This window comes from Phyllopteryx taeniolatus, chromosome 23 (genome assembly GCF_024500385.1).
Source record: "Phyllopteryx taeniolatus isolate TA_2022b chromosome 23, UOR_Ptae_1.2, whole genome shotgun sequence".
Classification (NCBI taxonomy): domain Eukaryota; kingdom Metazoa; phylum Chordata; class Actinopteri; order Syngnathiformes; family Syngnathidae; genus Phyllopteryx; species Phyllopteryx taeniolatus.
In genome coordinates this window covers 7,865,785-7,880,166 of record NC_084524.1, presented here as the reverse complement: position 1 = coordinate 7,880,166, position 14,382 = coordinate 7,865,785, and the positions used below count along the sequence as shown (strand labels likewise).

General features: G+C 40.4%; 3 protein-coding genes across 3 annotated transcripts in view; 2 read left to right on the top strand and 1 right to left on the bottom strand.

The window, feature by feature from the left end:
- The window catches only part of LOC133472552 (gastrula zinc finger protein XlCGF57.1-like), a 45,717-nt gene extending 38,924 nt beyond the window's left edge, over positions 1–6,793 (top strand). The window contains exons 2-3 of the mRNA XM_061763552.1: positions 3,723–3,879; positions 4,660–6,793. Coding sequence (XP_061619536.1) covers positions 3,753–3,879; positions 4,660–6,290 — 1,758 coding nt within the window. The 5' untranslated portion in view covers positions 3,723–3,752 and the 3' untranslated portion in view covers positions 6,291–6,793. The remainder of the gene's footprint in view (positions 1–3,722; positions 3,880–4,659) is intronic.
- LOC133472573 (oocyte zinc finger protein XlCOF6.1-like) overlaps positions 1–14,382 on the bottom strand; it is a 287,199-nt gene that overhangs the window by 30,594 nt on the left and 242,223 nt on the right. The gene's annotated exons all lie outside the window — the stretch shown is intronic.
- LOC133472542 (gastrula zinc finger protein XlCGF57.1-like) overlaps positions 1–14,382 on the top strand; it is a 125,568-nt gene that overhangs the window by 38,931 nt on the left and 72,255 nt on the right. The window lies entirely within an intron of this gene.

The following is a 14,382-nucleotide window of genomic DNA, read 5'->3' as shown; positions in this document are numbered from 1 at the left end:
TAAACCTTTTCCAGAGTGTTTCTTTTGTTAGATCTATTTAATTCGGTGAGGGCTAAATTAAGTTACATTACACATTGTGAATACATCTAAAGAACACGTCAAGATTTGGCTATCGGCTCCATCGATGAATATTGCAGGACTGTAATTAATTGTCATAAATCCTAGAATCACATTCGCAACTGCCAGTGAGGTCTGTGGGAGGGGGGGGGGGGGGGGGGGGGGGGGGGGGGGGGGGGGAAAGAGCACCAAGCAACAACATCTGGTGCGCCATTGAGCGCAAATGGTCAGTGTCGTATCTGCAAGTGGCGACATTTTGAGTCAAGTGCTGTCGGTAAAAAAAAAAAAAACAGATTGCGAGTGGCGAAGTTTGTCAAAAAATGGAATATGGTAATACAGTACTTGTGTCTCCTATCGAGGGGTCTTCATTTTCATCTTCATTTTAGTTTTGATCTTAGCTCATAAATGTACAGCCATGATTGCCTGATGTTTTTTTTTTGTTCATAATTAAAAGAAATGCTCAGAAGAAAAAATGCAGTTTAAACTGAAATTACTTTCATATATTTTTATAGTTTTCTGCCCAATGTGAATTTAAGAAATAAAAGTAGTAAAGCGACGTAACTCATGTTATATGTGGCAGGAAGTGGCTATATCGTCTTGCCTCAAGGAAGCATTTCAACGGGCGATGTTTGAAAACAGCAACCCTTCCAACATGTTTCACAATCACGACACCACCACTGATACGAGATCAACAATTACCACTAGGACTTCTGTCACCACCATCACTACGGTTCCAACGACAGCCCCAATTCCAATGAAGTTGGGACGTTGTGTTAAACACAAATAAAAACAGAATACAATGATGTGCAAATCATGTTCAAGCTATATTGAATTGAATACACGACAAAGACAAGCTATTTAATGTTCAAACTGATAAACTTTATTGTTTTTAGCAAATAATCATTAACTGCTACACGTTCCAAAAAAGCTGGGACAGGTGGCAAAAAAGACTGAGAAAGTTGAGGAATGCTCATCAAACACCTGTTTGGAACATCCCACAGGTGAACAGGCTAATTGGGAACAGGTGGGTGCCATGATTGGGTAGAAAAGGAGCTTCCCTGAATTGCTCAGTCGTTCACAAGCAAAGATGGGGCGAGCCTCACCTCTTTGTGAACAAGTGTGTGAGAAAATGTTCTAACAGTTTCAGGACAATGTTCCTCAACGTACAATTGCAAGGAATTTAAGGATTTCATCATCTACGGTCCATAATATCATCAAAAGGTTCAGAGCATCTGGAGAAATCACTGCATGAAAGCGGCAAGGCCGAAAACCAACATTGAATGCTCGTGACCTTCGACCCCTCAGGCGGCACTGCATCAAAAAGAACCATCCGGACTGTTATGGACGCATAGTTCAAAAGCCAACATCTGTGATGGTATGGGGCTGTGTTAGTGCCAATGGCATGGGCAACTTACACATCTGTGAAGGTACCATTAATGCTGAAAGGTTCATACAGGTTTTGGAGAAACACATGCTGCCATCCAAGCAATGTCTTTTTCATGGAGGCCCCTGATTAATTCAGCAAGACAATTCCAAACGTGTTACAACAGTGTGGCTTCGTAGTAAAAGAGTGCGGGTACTAGACTGGCCTGCCTGAATCCAGACCTGTCTCCCATTGAAAATGTGTGGCGCATTATGAAGCGTAATATATTATATATTATATATATAATATAAGCGTAACAGAGACCCGGGACTGTTGAACAGCTGAAGCTGTACATGAACCAAGAATGGGAAAGAATTCCACCTCCAAAGCTTCAACAATTAGTGGAACGTGTTGCAGCCATAAAATTCCAAGTGAATGATTTTTTTCTAAAAACAATAACATTTATCAGTTTGAACATTAAATATCTTGTCTTTGTAGTGTATTCAATTAAATATAGGTTGAACATGATTTGCAAATCATTGTATTCTGTTTTTCTTTGTCGAACACAACGTCCCAACTTCATTGGAATTGGGGTTGTACTACGACTATTATTATTAATCAGTTTATTTGAAAGGGGACAATGCAATTTCATAAAACACATGAAATAAACATGGTTAAAAAAGCCAGAATTAGCCAAAAGGCTAGTTTTCATCTGTAGTCCCCTTGCCATGATGTAAAAAAGCAGTAAAATACATCGACAAGACAATATAATACAGGATACATAATCAAAGACTTACTATACTATTAAGAGAGAATAAAACCACAAATCATTTGATCATAACAAAAAAAACATCATAACATGTCTTTTAGTGTTGGCAGTCCCAGTTTCAAAGACTGTATTTAAAAAAGATTGCACAGTGATGATAGTGCCTTGGTTTTTTTATCCATCACTTTAATTACTTGTTTGTACACAAAACATTCTGACCAGCCTGGCACCAACTGGTTATGCAATAGTTGAAGTGACGAAGAATCATTGAATGCAATTACATTTTTGCGGCTTCAGTTGACATTTCATTTCGAATTGCACGAAAATTTGATGTTTTTACACAATTTGTCAATATGGGCTTTAAAGGAAAGCTGTGAATCTATTATTAACCCAAGATATTTGTATTTGCTGACAATTTGCATTTTTTCTCCATTAACAAGTATGTCGGGGTCAGGTGATACTCTATTTGCTTTAGTGAAATAGATGCCTACAGTTTTAGAAACGTTTAGCTGTAGACAGCACTCCTGCAACCAAGTTGTGACACAGGAGATTGTATGAGTGAGTTTAGCAGCAACAGTATCTTTGGAGCGACCATGAACAAAGAAAACCGTGTCGTCTGCATACATTACGCACTCTGCTTCAGAACAAACAGTGGGCAAATCGTTGATATAAAGACTAAATAAAAGGGGGCCTCATATTGATCCCTGAGGGACTCCAGAGGTTAGCCTAAGAGACTCTGATCTGCAGTTGTTAACTGATACAGATTGTGTTCGGTCATGCAGATATGATTCAATCCAGCTCACAGCTTTGCGAGAGAAGTTCAATTTTGAGAGCTTGGTAAGAAGAACAGAGTGATTTACTGCATCGAAAGCTTTCCTGAGGTCCAAGAACACCGCCCCTACAACTTCACCCTTGTCGAGAGAAGATTTTATTTTCTCAATGAAGAGGCATGTAGCCATTTCAGTGGAATGCTTGGATCTGAAACCAAACTGCATGGCGTGGAGAGAGGGGGAGCTGCTGTTTAAATAATGGACAATCTGCTCTGACACCCATTTTTCTGCAACTTTGCAAATGGCCGGAAGAATGCTTATAGGTCGGTAGTTATTCAGAGAAGTTGAGTCACCGGATTTAAAGACAGGGGTAACAAGATTGTGATCAGAGAATCCTGTGAGCATATTGTATGGCTTCAAGATCCTTTCTAGCCTATTAGTAAAAGCGAGATCAATCTGAGTTCGGATGGAGTTTGTAATTCTCGTAGGGACATTAATTACTTGAGTCATATCCATATGAATCCATTTGTAGAATCTCGACAGTGTTCAAACACAAATTTTCTCTCCCGATGTCACAAATGAGCTGTTTTCTTTCTGTCTCATATTTCTTCCAATGCATCATTCCGTTCTCCTGTTTCCTCTTGTTGACTTTGGTGCTTTGCCATTTTAACGAACGTAGTGTTGAACCCACAGTGTCCAAATCGTAATCTTGATGTCAATGTTTCACATCTGATTTGCACTTGCTTTTCTCATCCCTCCAACGTAGAGCGGAAAGTGTTGCGATCGTCGTGTGAAAATGTGTGCAAGGAGGACAGCAGAGTACGAGGAGAAACTTTGTGGCCCAAAAGAGGAGAAGGAGCCACAACGTCAACTACTGGACGCTGCGTTCAATCTGCAGCCTCGAATTGTGCTACGCAGAGCAGGTGGGTTCACTTCTCTCTCACTTGTTTTATGAAATACATTCTAATTTTAATATTATTCCCGGGCTTTTCTGATGAGGACTGTCTGACGTTACATATAATTTTTTTTATAATATCCAATAAAGTGTAGTCTGATGGCATCCCCTCATGATGATGTGGATTGAGGGTTGTAGGCCAAATTTCAGAAGATCTGAAAGGCTTGTGGCCATTGTTGCGTGATCAAAGTTGTAACAGTGTTATACAACCTACACGACTTGTTTGGAAAATTGCGAGGAAGATTTTTGCCCTTTTTGTGTCTTGTCGGCAAGTTGAGTTAACATTTGTTCATGCCAAGTCAAATCAGTCTTCAATGGTGGGAACTTACCAAGTACAGTAAACCCTCCTATATCGGAGTTTTATGACTGTACACATTATTCTTTACTGTACCTAAGTACATTTTTAGGTGTCATCCTTTTTTTTTTTTTTACTGTCAACAATTTACTTTCACTCTTTAAATTTGAAACCTGTGATTTCTCTTCCTTACTTCGTCACAAATAGCTTTACTTTTTTCTACTTCTATGGACGATGACGTGTAAAAAAACTGAAAACGGTGCATCCACATTGAAGGGTCACCCAACTTTGCTGCGTTCCGCTGTTCTACTATTTTACGTCAGCCCATTAGTCCCATTAGGCTCTCTGGTTGAAGGCGCTAACGTGTAAACACGATCGAGGACCAAGGTGGTTGTCAATATTGTAAACAAATTAGATTTGACCCATTTGTGTTTGTCTTCTTTTGTCTTGCAGACGTCAGTGAAAATCTTCATCCTGAGCGGCAGCAGTCAGTGTCCCCTCACATCAAAGAGGAAGAGGAGGATGAAGAGGTTCAACACATCAAAGAGGAGGAGGAAGAGTTCCTTCACATTAAAGAGGAAGAGCAGGAGGAAATCATCAAGGTTCCATCGACTGGTGTCCCTTTGAAGAGTGAAGATGAAGGTCGAAGTGAGGAGAGACGAGGGGCGGAGCCACCAAACAGCAACAGCTCAAGTGATGGAGAGCACTGTGGAGGATCACAAACAGACGGTGATGATGATGTTGATGAACAGTTGGAAGGTGATATGACATGTCACACTGCCAATAAATGCTGGAAATGTTCTAAATGTAGGAAAACCTTTGCTTCTAAGAGCAATTTCAAACGACACATGAAAATACACACTGGTGAGAAACCTTTTGCATGCTCAGTTTGCGGTCAAAGATTCTCCCGAAAGGGAAGCTTAAAAATACACACAAGAACGCACACTGGTGAGAAACCTTTTGCCTGCTCAGTTTGTGGTCAAAGATTCTCCCGAAAGGGAACCTTAAAAATACACACAAGAACGCACACTGGTGAGAAACCTTTTGCATGCTCAGTTTGTGGTCAAAGATTCTCTCACAAGGGACATTTGACACATCACGCAAGAACACACACTGGAGAGAAGCCCGTTGCCTGCTCAGGTTGTGGTCAAAGGTTCTCTCAGAAGCAACACTTAAAAATACACACAAGAACACACACTGGTGAAAAACCTTTTGCATGCTCAGTTTGTGGGCAAAGATTCTCTGAAAAGGGAACTTTACTAAAACACACAAGAACCCACACTGGTGAGAAACCTTTTGGATGCTCAGTTTGTGGTCAAAGATTCTCCCAAAAGGAAAGCTTAAAAATACACACTAGAACGCACACTGGTGAGAAACCTTTTGGATGCTCAGTTTGTGGTCAAAGATTCACACAGAAGGGATACTTAAAAATGCACACAAGAACCCACACTGGTGAGAAACCTTTTGTATGCTCAGTTTGTGGGAAAGGATTCCCTCACAAGCGACATTTGACAGGTCACACAAGAACCCACACTGGTGAGAAACCTTTTTCCTGCTCAGTTTGTGGTCAAAGGTTCTCTGTGAAGAGTAACTTAAAAATACACACAAGAACACACGCCGGTGAGAAGCCTTTTGCATGCTCAGTTTGTGGTCAAAGATTCTCCCAAAAGGAAAGCTTAAAAATACACACTAGAACGCACACTGGTGAGAAACCTTTTGCATGCTCAGTTTGTGGTCAAAGATTCTCCCAAAAGGGAACCTTAAAAATACACACTAGAATGCACACTGGTGAGAAACCTTTTGCCTGCTCAGTTTGTGGTCAAAGATTCTCCCAAAAGGGAAGTTTAATAACACACACAAGAACACACACTGGTGAGAAGCCTTTTGGATGCTCAGTTTGTGGTCAAAGATTCACGCAGAAGGGATACTTAAAAATGCACACAAGTACACACACTGGTGAGAAACCTTTTTCCTGCTCAGGTTGTGGTCAAAGATTCTCTCGTAAGGCTCGGGTTAAGACACACAAGTGTCCTGGTGAGACAAGCAGTGATCAAGAAGCTTTTAATGCAAATGTAAATGTTTAATATAAAAGTAATTACTATGTTACTGACAGAAATCGACATGCTTGTATTCTGTGTACCAGCTTTTATTGTATGTATCTTCTTCTTGTCCATATAGTTTCTGAAAGCCCCGTGAGTGTTGAGAATGAACACTGTTGCCAAAATACTTAAAAGGGACGAGTTAAAGGTGGTGGGAAAGAGGGCGGCTGTGGATCAGTAGAGCGGGTCGTCCAGTGACCGAAGGGTCGCCGGTTCGAACCCTGGCTCCGACTGTCCGTATGTGGAAGTGTCCTTGGGCAAGACACCGAACCCTAATTTGCTCCCAGTGAGCCTGGCAGCGCCTTGCACGGCAGCAGCCGCCCAGTGGTCTATGAATATGTGAGTGAATGTGAGGCTTAATAGAGCGCTTTGGGCACTGTGAACATTATGTCTGGGAAAAACCCTCCTATTTTCAAATAAATGCAGGAGCGACGGGAGAGATTGGTTAGAGCGTGTTGAGAGGCTGTGATCTGAACAATCTCCCATACGCCCTCCTCATGAGAAAAAGAAACCAGTGTCTTCATTCCTTTTGTGTCTATTTTTTATAATGTTGGGTAAGATAAATCCAACAGGTACATAACGTTTTGTTGCCTGCTTGCGAGCCATATCGTATGAAAAGTACGTGAACATGTTGTGGAACTGCTATCATTTAACCTCTTACTCTTCGTGAGAAATATTGTGCAATTAAGACTTGTCAACTAATTGGCTGAGGCCAACAGGAAGTGAACCTTCACTCAATTCACTTCGCACTGCCAAAAAAAATGTGTCCTTTACTCACTGTTCTGTCAGCTTCCACCTCTCGGACAGTGTTTGATTTCACAAGATAGAGCCCAGTGATGGTAAAAGACGGGATAGGGTGCTATCGGAATAAATGTCGAGTAGTGTTGCCACTGTCTCTCCCAGAAACGGCAAGGTTTGATGGCAGTAGTCTGACATTGTGTCATCGGGAAAGACCAAATGTGTCGTGGCCTGATCCAGCCATGACAACTCGAACAGCCCTGTTGCACATACCAACTACAATGACTACAGAGCAGAGTGGCGCAGCGGAGGTGTGCTGGGCCCATAACCCAGAGGTAGATGGATCGAAACCATCCTCTGCTATCTGGAGCTCGTTCTCTGTTATCGTATGTCTCCTCATAGGATGTTGTGGAACTGCTATCATTTAACGTATTACTCTTCGTGAGAAATATTGTGCAATTCAGACTTGTCAACTCATTGGCTGAGGCCAACGGGAAGTGACTCTTCACTCAATTCACTTCGCACTGACAAAAAAAATGTGTCCTTTACTCATTGTTCCGTCAATTTAAAATCACTGAGTCAGTACTCATAAAGGTGGCACGACAGTTCAGCGTGAAAGACAAAGGTAATGACATTAAGGCAAACACTTTCAGGGGAGCTAATATTTTACGGCGACAAGCAAACAGTCCAAACAGAACGCCAAACAGCTCGACCTTTTTGTGGCCAAAAATACATATTGTCCCAAACGCCTTGTCGGAGCCAATGACAAAATGGGAGGATATTAACGATATTGAAAAGGAAGTGGCAGTGGTGGGATTTGAACCCACGCCTCCTGAGAGACTGGAGCTTAAATCCAGTGCCTTGGACAGCTCGGCCACACTTCTTCCAAACCCCATTTTTGTACAGGGAATTTTTTGATAAATGTAAGCCCGACCGAACGAAGTATGGTGACAAAACGTAGTGTGACATAAGCCACGGCAAACGATTTGGCCCTGCGACACCAAAATGAAGTCTGGCAAATTGGGTTCTTTTTTGATATCTTCCGTGTAGTGTGACATATAAACGACAACTCTCCGACAGCGCAACTTGACAGAGACCAGTAGGATTGCGTATTGTGACCGGCGCGTCACCTCCCGTGCTTACCGTTGTCAACATACTTGCGCGCTGTTGTTAACATTGCTTCTCACGCACAAACCAATGTTTACCGAAGCTTTAGGGCATGATTCGACGGAACGCCTGCATGTTTATGTGCAACCGTATGTACTTGCGCTTGCATGGGTACTGTTAAATATATTCTAGAAGTTATCATTTATTTGCTTAGCTTGCATTAGTATTATGGACGGTTTTAGATGTCTCGCCTTCAAAAAGATGACTCAGCATCATCCGATGGAAGGGCGCCTGGACCAAGGACGTGATCGGATGTGGTCGGGTCGTGACAGGTGTTGGTCCAATGTTTTGTGTTGTGTCTTATTGTTTAGAACATTATGTCTGGGAAAAACCCTCCTATTTTCAAATAAATGCAGGAGCGAGGGGGGGGGGATTGTTTAGAGCGTGTTGAGAGGCTGTGATCTGAACAATCTCCCATACGCCCTCCTCATGAGAAAAAGAAACCAGTGTCTTCATTCCTTTTGTGTCTATTTTTTATAATGTTGGGTAAGATAAATCCAACATTAAATTGGTCCTTCGAGCCGGATGTCAACACACCCGAGGATTCCAGTTGTGGAGCCGACTTCCAGTTAAGAGACCGTGGCCACGGCAAGTAAGACCCTTTACGGGACTGGTCTTCATTCTCCTCAACTGGGATCTGAAGGTTGACGACAATCCACAGGATTGAAGACGACTGGTGAGTTAAATTTTAAAAAAAATTTTAGGAAAAAGGACGGCGGAGTCCGACAAATTCCGCGAGGACGGCGGAGTCCTGTACGTACTTAAATTCCGTGTTTAATAAACCCTGTGAATACTAGTCAATGGCGGGTGAAATAAAGAAACTAGGAAAGTTTCGTGGCGTCGTAGTTAAAATCCGTATAGGACGGCGGAGTCCTCTAACGAGCTGTTGACAGACGTAGTTAAATTCCGTATGGGACGGCGGAGTCCTCTGACGAGCCAGTGTGAATGAAAACTGTTTGAATGAGAGTGTAAATGGGAAATGGGAAACCACTAGGTTTTTCATTCCATACCAAAACAGTGGGAAAGTAAACGGTGGACTTTTGTGGATGCAAAGGCAAGAATTCTCCACTCGAAAGAGTTGAAGTGAGAATTACCACAGAAAGTAAATTTGAATCACCGTCCTACTGAAAAAAAAAAAAAAAAAAAACAGTGTTCTAGACTACCCTAGGTAGTATTACACTGAACCAAATTCTTTCAAATGGGAAAAGGAAGTAGTAAAATAAAAAACAGGAATACACTGCAGTGTAAAGGTTGGAGGTTCATTAAATTAAATTTTAAAGAAAAAGAAAAAACAGGATCCTGATCAAATTTAATATTTAGAGACAGGGATAACCGAACACGGCTTTAATGGTTGGTTAAATACACAAAAAATAGCCGCGTTGCAGGAATCAAATTATCTAAAAAATAAAAGACAAACCACCGTTAAACGTGGGAAAGGCCCTGTTGTCTGCAGCCTTGCAGCTTATCACAAAAATAGAAGATAAAAATGAATGTGATGAGCTGCAGTAATACAGAGAGCAGCATGCGTACCAAACCCACGCACATTGTTAAATTCATTAAGACCAGACGCTACTGTGTTTACAGTAGTGGACATAAGTAATGCATTCTTTTCAGTACCAATAGAAAATAACAGTCAATTTTGGTTTGCATTCAAATTTGAGAAAAAAAAAAATATATATACATTTACTAGATTACCGCAAGGTTACTGTGAAAGTCCAACTATTTATTCACAAGTTATGACAACACGCATGTCTTCTGGCATCTACAGATGGAGAGACATGCAAGGATTCATTGGCCTTGCTGCATCATCTAACAGAAGAGGGACATAAAGTTAACAAAAATAAATTGCAATGATGTAAAAGGCAAGTCAAATATCTAGGCCATAATTTCAGTGTAGGAGTGTTGGATTAATCTTACCCAACATTATAATAGACACAAAAGGAATGAAGACGCTTGTTACTTTTTCTCATGAGGAGGGCGTATGGGAGATTGTTCAGATCACAGTCTCTCAACACGCTCTAAACAATCCCCCCCCCTCGCTCCTGCATTTATTTGAAATAGGAGGGATTTACAATCATAATGTTCTAAGCAATAAGACACAACACAGAATATTTGATAATAAGAGGGTTTTTTCCCAGACATAGTATTTTAAGCAATAAGACACAACACATAATATTTGATATTATTCTAAGTAATAAGACACAACACAAAATATTTGATAATAAGAGGGTTTTTTCCCAGACATAGTATTCTAAGCAATAAGACACAACACATAATATTGGATCAACACCTGTCACGACCCGACCACATCCGATCACGTCCTTGGTCCAGGCGCCCTTCCATCGGATGATGCTGAGTCTTCTTTTTGAAGGCGAAACATCTAAAATTGTCCATCATACTAATGCAAGCTAAGCAAATAAATGATAACTTCTATAATATATTTAACATTTCCCTCCTGTTTATCATGTATTTGCACAAATTCTCATATCATCTTACAGTCACTTCATTTCGATTTTTAACTGTAGAATCATTTTTATGAAACAAATACATTTACACTCAGAGTAAACTTGTCATATATGAATGTTGTAGTTTAAACATCGTAATCATCTGTATCAGGAAACAAATTAGTTAAAGCAAAATCATCATTATCATCATAATCATCATTATCATCATTATCATCATACAGTAATGGATACATCAGCTCCATACGATTCTCCATGGGGGTTATGGCTGTGGTGATTAATTTACTGATTAATGACCGAATGCATGGGATACAACAACATCCACATAATGTCAGAATGGCTGCAAAAACAGCAATTGATATCAATATTGGTGAAATTAGGGTTTTATATCTACCAAAAACGTCCATCCAGCTGTCCCACAAAGAAGTGTCCACCCCAGAGTGGTTCTTCATCTTGTGATTGAGGGTCCGTAGACCATCGATGGCTCTGGTCAAGCTCCCATCCGAAGCTGTATTGTTTGGAATGTATGTACAACATTGTTCTCCAAACATACCGCAAACACCTCCCTCTCTTGCGAGGAGCATGTCGACAGCTATGCGGTTCTGGAACGTCATTAAAGAGGTAGCCTTGAGCTGCTCATGCACAGCTTCCAACCCACTCTGAGTCCAATTTCCTAATCTCTGTACATTGAAGTAGATATAGTTTATCCCATCAACATTTTTATTAATCGTACACCACCAGCATATGAAGTACTCAAATCCTCCTGCAACTTGGTCAGCCAATTTGTATTGATTTGGCACCCCACGAGGAACTCCTATGGCGTCTATGTATGTTGGATTATTTTGCCCCTGCCAGGACAAATCTCTTTTTTGTCTATGTTCTAGATTGGACAAAAACATTGGTGTCCTTTCCATTAAATTTTGAACAGGAATAGGGTATACTGACACATGCAATATCAAAGTAATAATAGCGCATAATCCAGATTTATCTTTAGGTAATCTATCAAACAGTCTATCATCTCCGCACCACCACCAGATGTCGCTCCGTGATATTGGCACAAAATTTGGTTTGACTTTTAAGATTACTTTACACTGTGTGTCGTTCAGTGGTCCTAATTTTTTTCCTTTATTAATCATGTTTATACAAGTGAAATTATTTGGTGCTACTAAAGTAGAAAACATTGGTTTGTGTTTATCTGCTTCTGTTACGGGATATATAGGATCCCATGATTTACACCTCTTAGTTGGTACAGTAGCGTTCATTAATGGAATAATACAATCTTGTGATATTTGTGCCGGAACTATGCGCAACAAAGGCCTGGGACCCATGCAAACTACACAATCTTTTCTCGTTACATTTGCTGCTTGTTCCACCAATAATAACCAATTATTATTTTGTCCTGAAACTCCTGTGACAACAAGAAACCAATCATCAGTAGTTATTTCGTTAATCGTTAAAATGTATCCACCTTTATTTGAAGTTTCTGATGGCATTTCTGGTTCGACATGGTTCCCATAACACAATGATACTTGGAAGTGGGGATCTTTTCCGCCAGTATATGCCCACAAGCTCACCGTCAAACACATTGGTTGATTTGATTCGTATTTCAATATTAAACTATGGACCGTTTTGCTTAAGTTAAATTTCTTTCTATGTTCTTTTGCTGTTCTTTTTGACCAACTGGACCAATCATAACCTGTTTCACCAATAAGGTCTTCCCATTTAAAGCCTATAGTTGCATACCAGTCATATCTATATCCCCAATTTTGCCCATTCTCTTGAGCGTCATTTGTGAGAGCCGCATATGGAATTATGATTAAAGCAGCTTGATTTTGGGGGGCACAAAATATTAAACCCTTTTGCCGTGTTTGGAGGCCATGCCCACAATCTTGATCATCAGTTGTACCCCTTTTGACACGAGTTAATGATTCAATTTTTTTTATTATTGGGTTTGTCATATTGGTCCAGTTGGTAGGTGATTTTCCATCAAAAAAATGGGTTCTATCATTTAGGGTGGGACGTCCCATGTACCACAAAAACAAAACCAACACCATAGTAGCCGAAGTTGCTACGTATCCACTTATCAAATGTCGTAACCAATGTGGGTGTGCCATTCTGCTGAGTTCTCACTAAACGGGTTGGTGTCTTTTTTCTTCACTGACCAGCAAGCGTTTTCAGAATCTACACATCTGCTCCCGCTCCGTTATCAGACTTTAGCTCACCTTCCCTATTTGAGTACTCAGCTGAAATGACTCTTTTACAGTGTGTTAAATGAACCCACGTATTTCTTTCTGCTATTTTTAGGGCTGTTGGTGTTGTCAATAACACTTGATACGGTCCTTCCCACTTTGGTGAATGCCAGTGCTTCTTTTTGATGCTTCGAATTAGGACCCAGTCTCCCGGTCCAACCAACTTGGTTTCCTGCTGGGAAACATATTTACTTTTAGCAGATTCTTTTAAAACATTTTGTTTCTCTAACAACTTTCTCATGTAATCAGCTAAGTTTGTTTCGTCATCAAGTTCCCATTTTTGTTTAAATAACGGAAGTCTATAAGGTCTTCCAAACAACGCTTCGTAAGGTGTTAAACCTGTGGTGCTTGTAATGTTGATGTACATTTTAACGAGGTCAAGACACTGTGTCCATGACCTTCCTGTCTCTTCCATACATTTTTTCAGTCTATTTTTTATTGTCCCATTCATTCTTTCCACTAGACCTGCACTCTGAGGGTGGTAAGCACAATGGTTTTTTAAATTGATGTGGAACATGGTTCCTATTTTATTAATTATTTGGTTTACAAAATGAGTCCCATTGTCGCTGTAAATGGTTTCAGGTATGCCATATCTTGGAATAATGTCTTTACATAGTGCTTTTGCCACCGTCAGAGCATCAGGTGATTTTGTTGGGAATAATTCGATCCATTTAGAAAATGCATCTATGATAACCAAGCAGTACTTCTTTCCTTCACTTTGACTTAATTCTATGTAATCCATGTGAATGCGTTGAAAAGGGTATGTAGGCACTGGGAATGTACCTCGAGTAGGTCGCAATTGCCCTTGCGGGTTATGTCGTGCACAGATCATGCATGCTCTACAATAATTCTTTGAATATAAATTGAAACCATAGGTTGTAAAGTGTCGATTTATCTGTGCCACCATCCCTCCAGTTGAGACATGTGATATACCATGGCTCAATATCGCAGCCCATTTAAATAGGTTTTTTGGAAGTATTTGTTTCCCTTCTGTGCTAATGTAAATCTCATTTTGTAGTTTTGCACCTTGTTTTTCCCAATTATTGCGTTCTTGTTGTGGACTTTGTTGTTGCATATCTTTTAATGTTTGGTCATCTAATGTTTGTTGTTCAATCTGTTCTTTTAAACCTAAAAATGGTTTAAAGGCTGCTTCTCTCGCGGTTCTGTCAGCGAATGCGTTTCCTTTAGAAACCTTGTCTGTGCCTGATGTATGCGCAACACATTTACAAATTGCCACCTTTCGCGGATGTTGCACTGCCTGTAATAATTGTTTAAGTCATTCAGCATGAGTTACTGGCTTCCCTGTTGACGTAATCATTCCTCTGTTATCCCAATATTGCGCAAACACATGAACTGTGGAATAAGCATATTGGCTATCAGTATAGATTGTAACATCTTTATTTATCATTAGTTTGCATGCTTCGGTTAATGCTACTAATTCAGCAACTTGGGCAGAGTAAT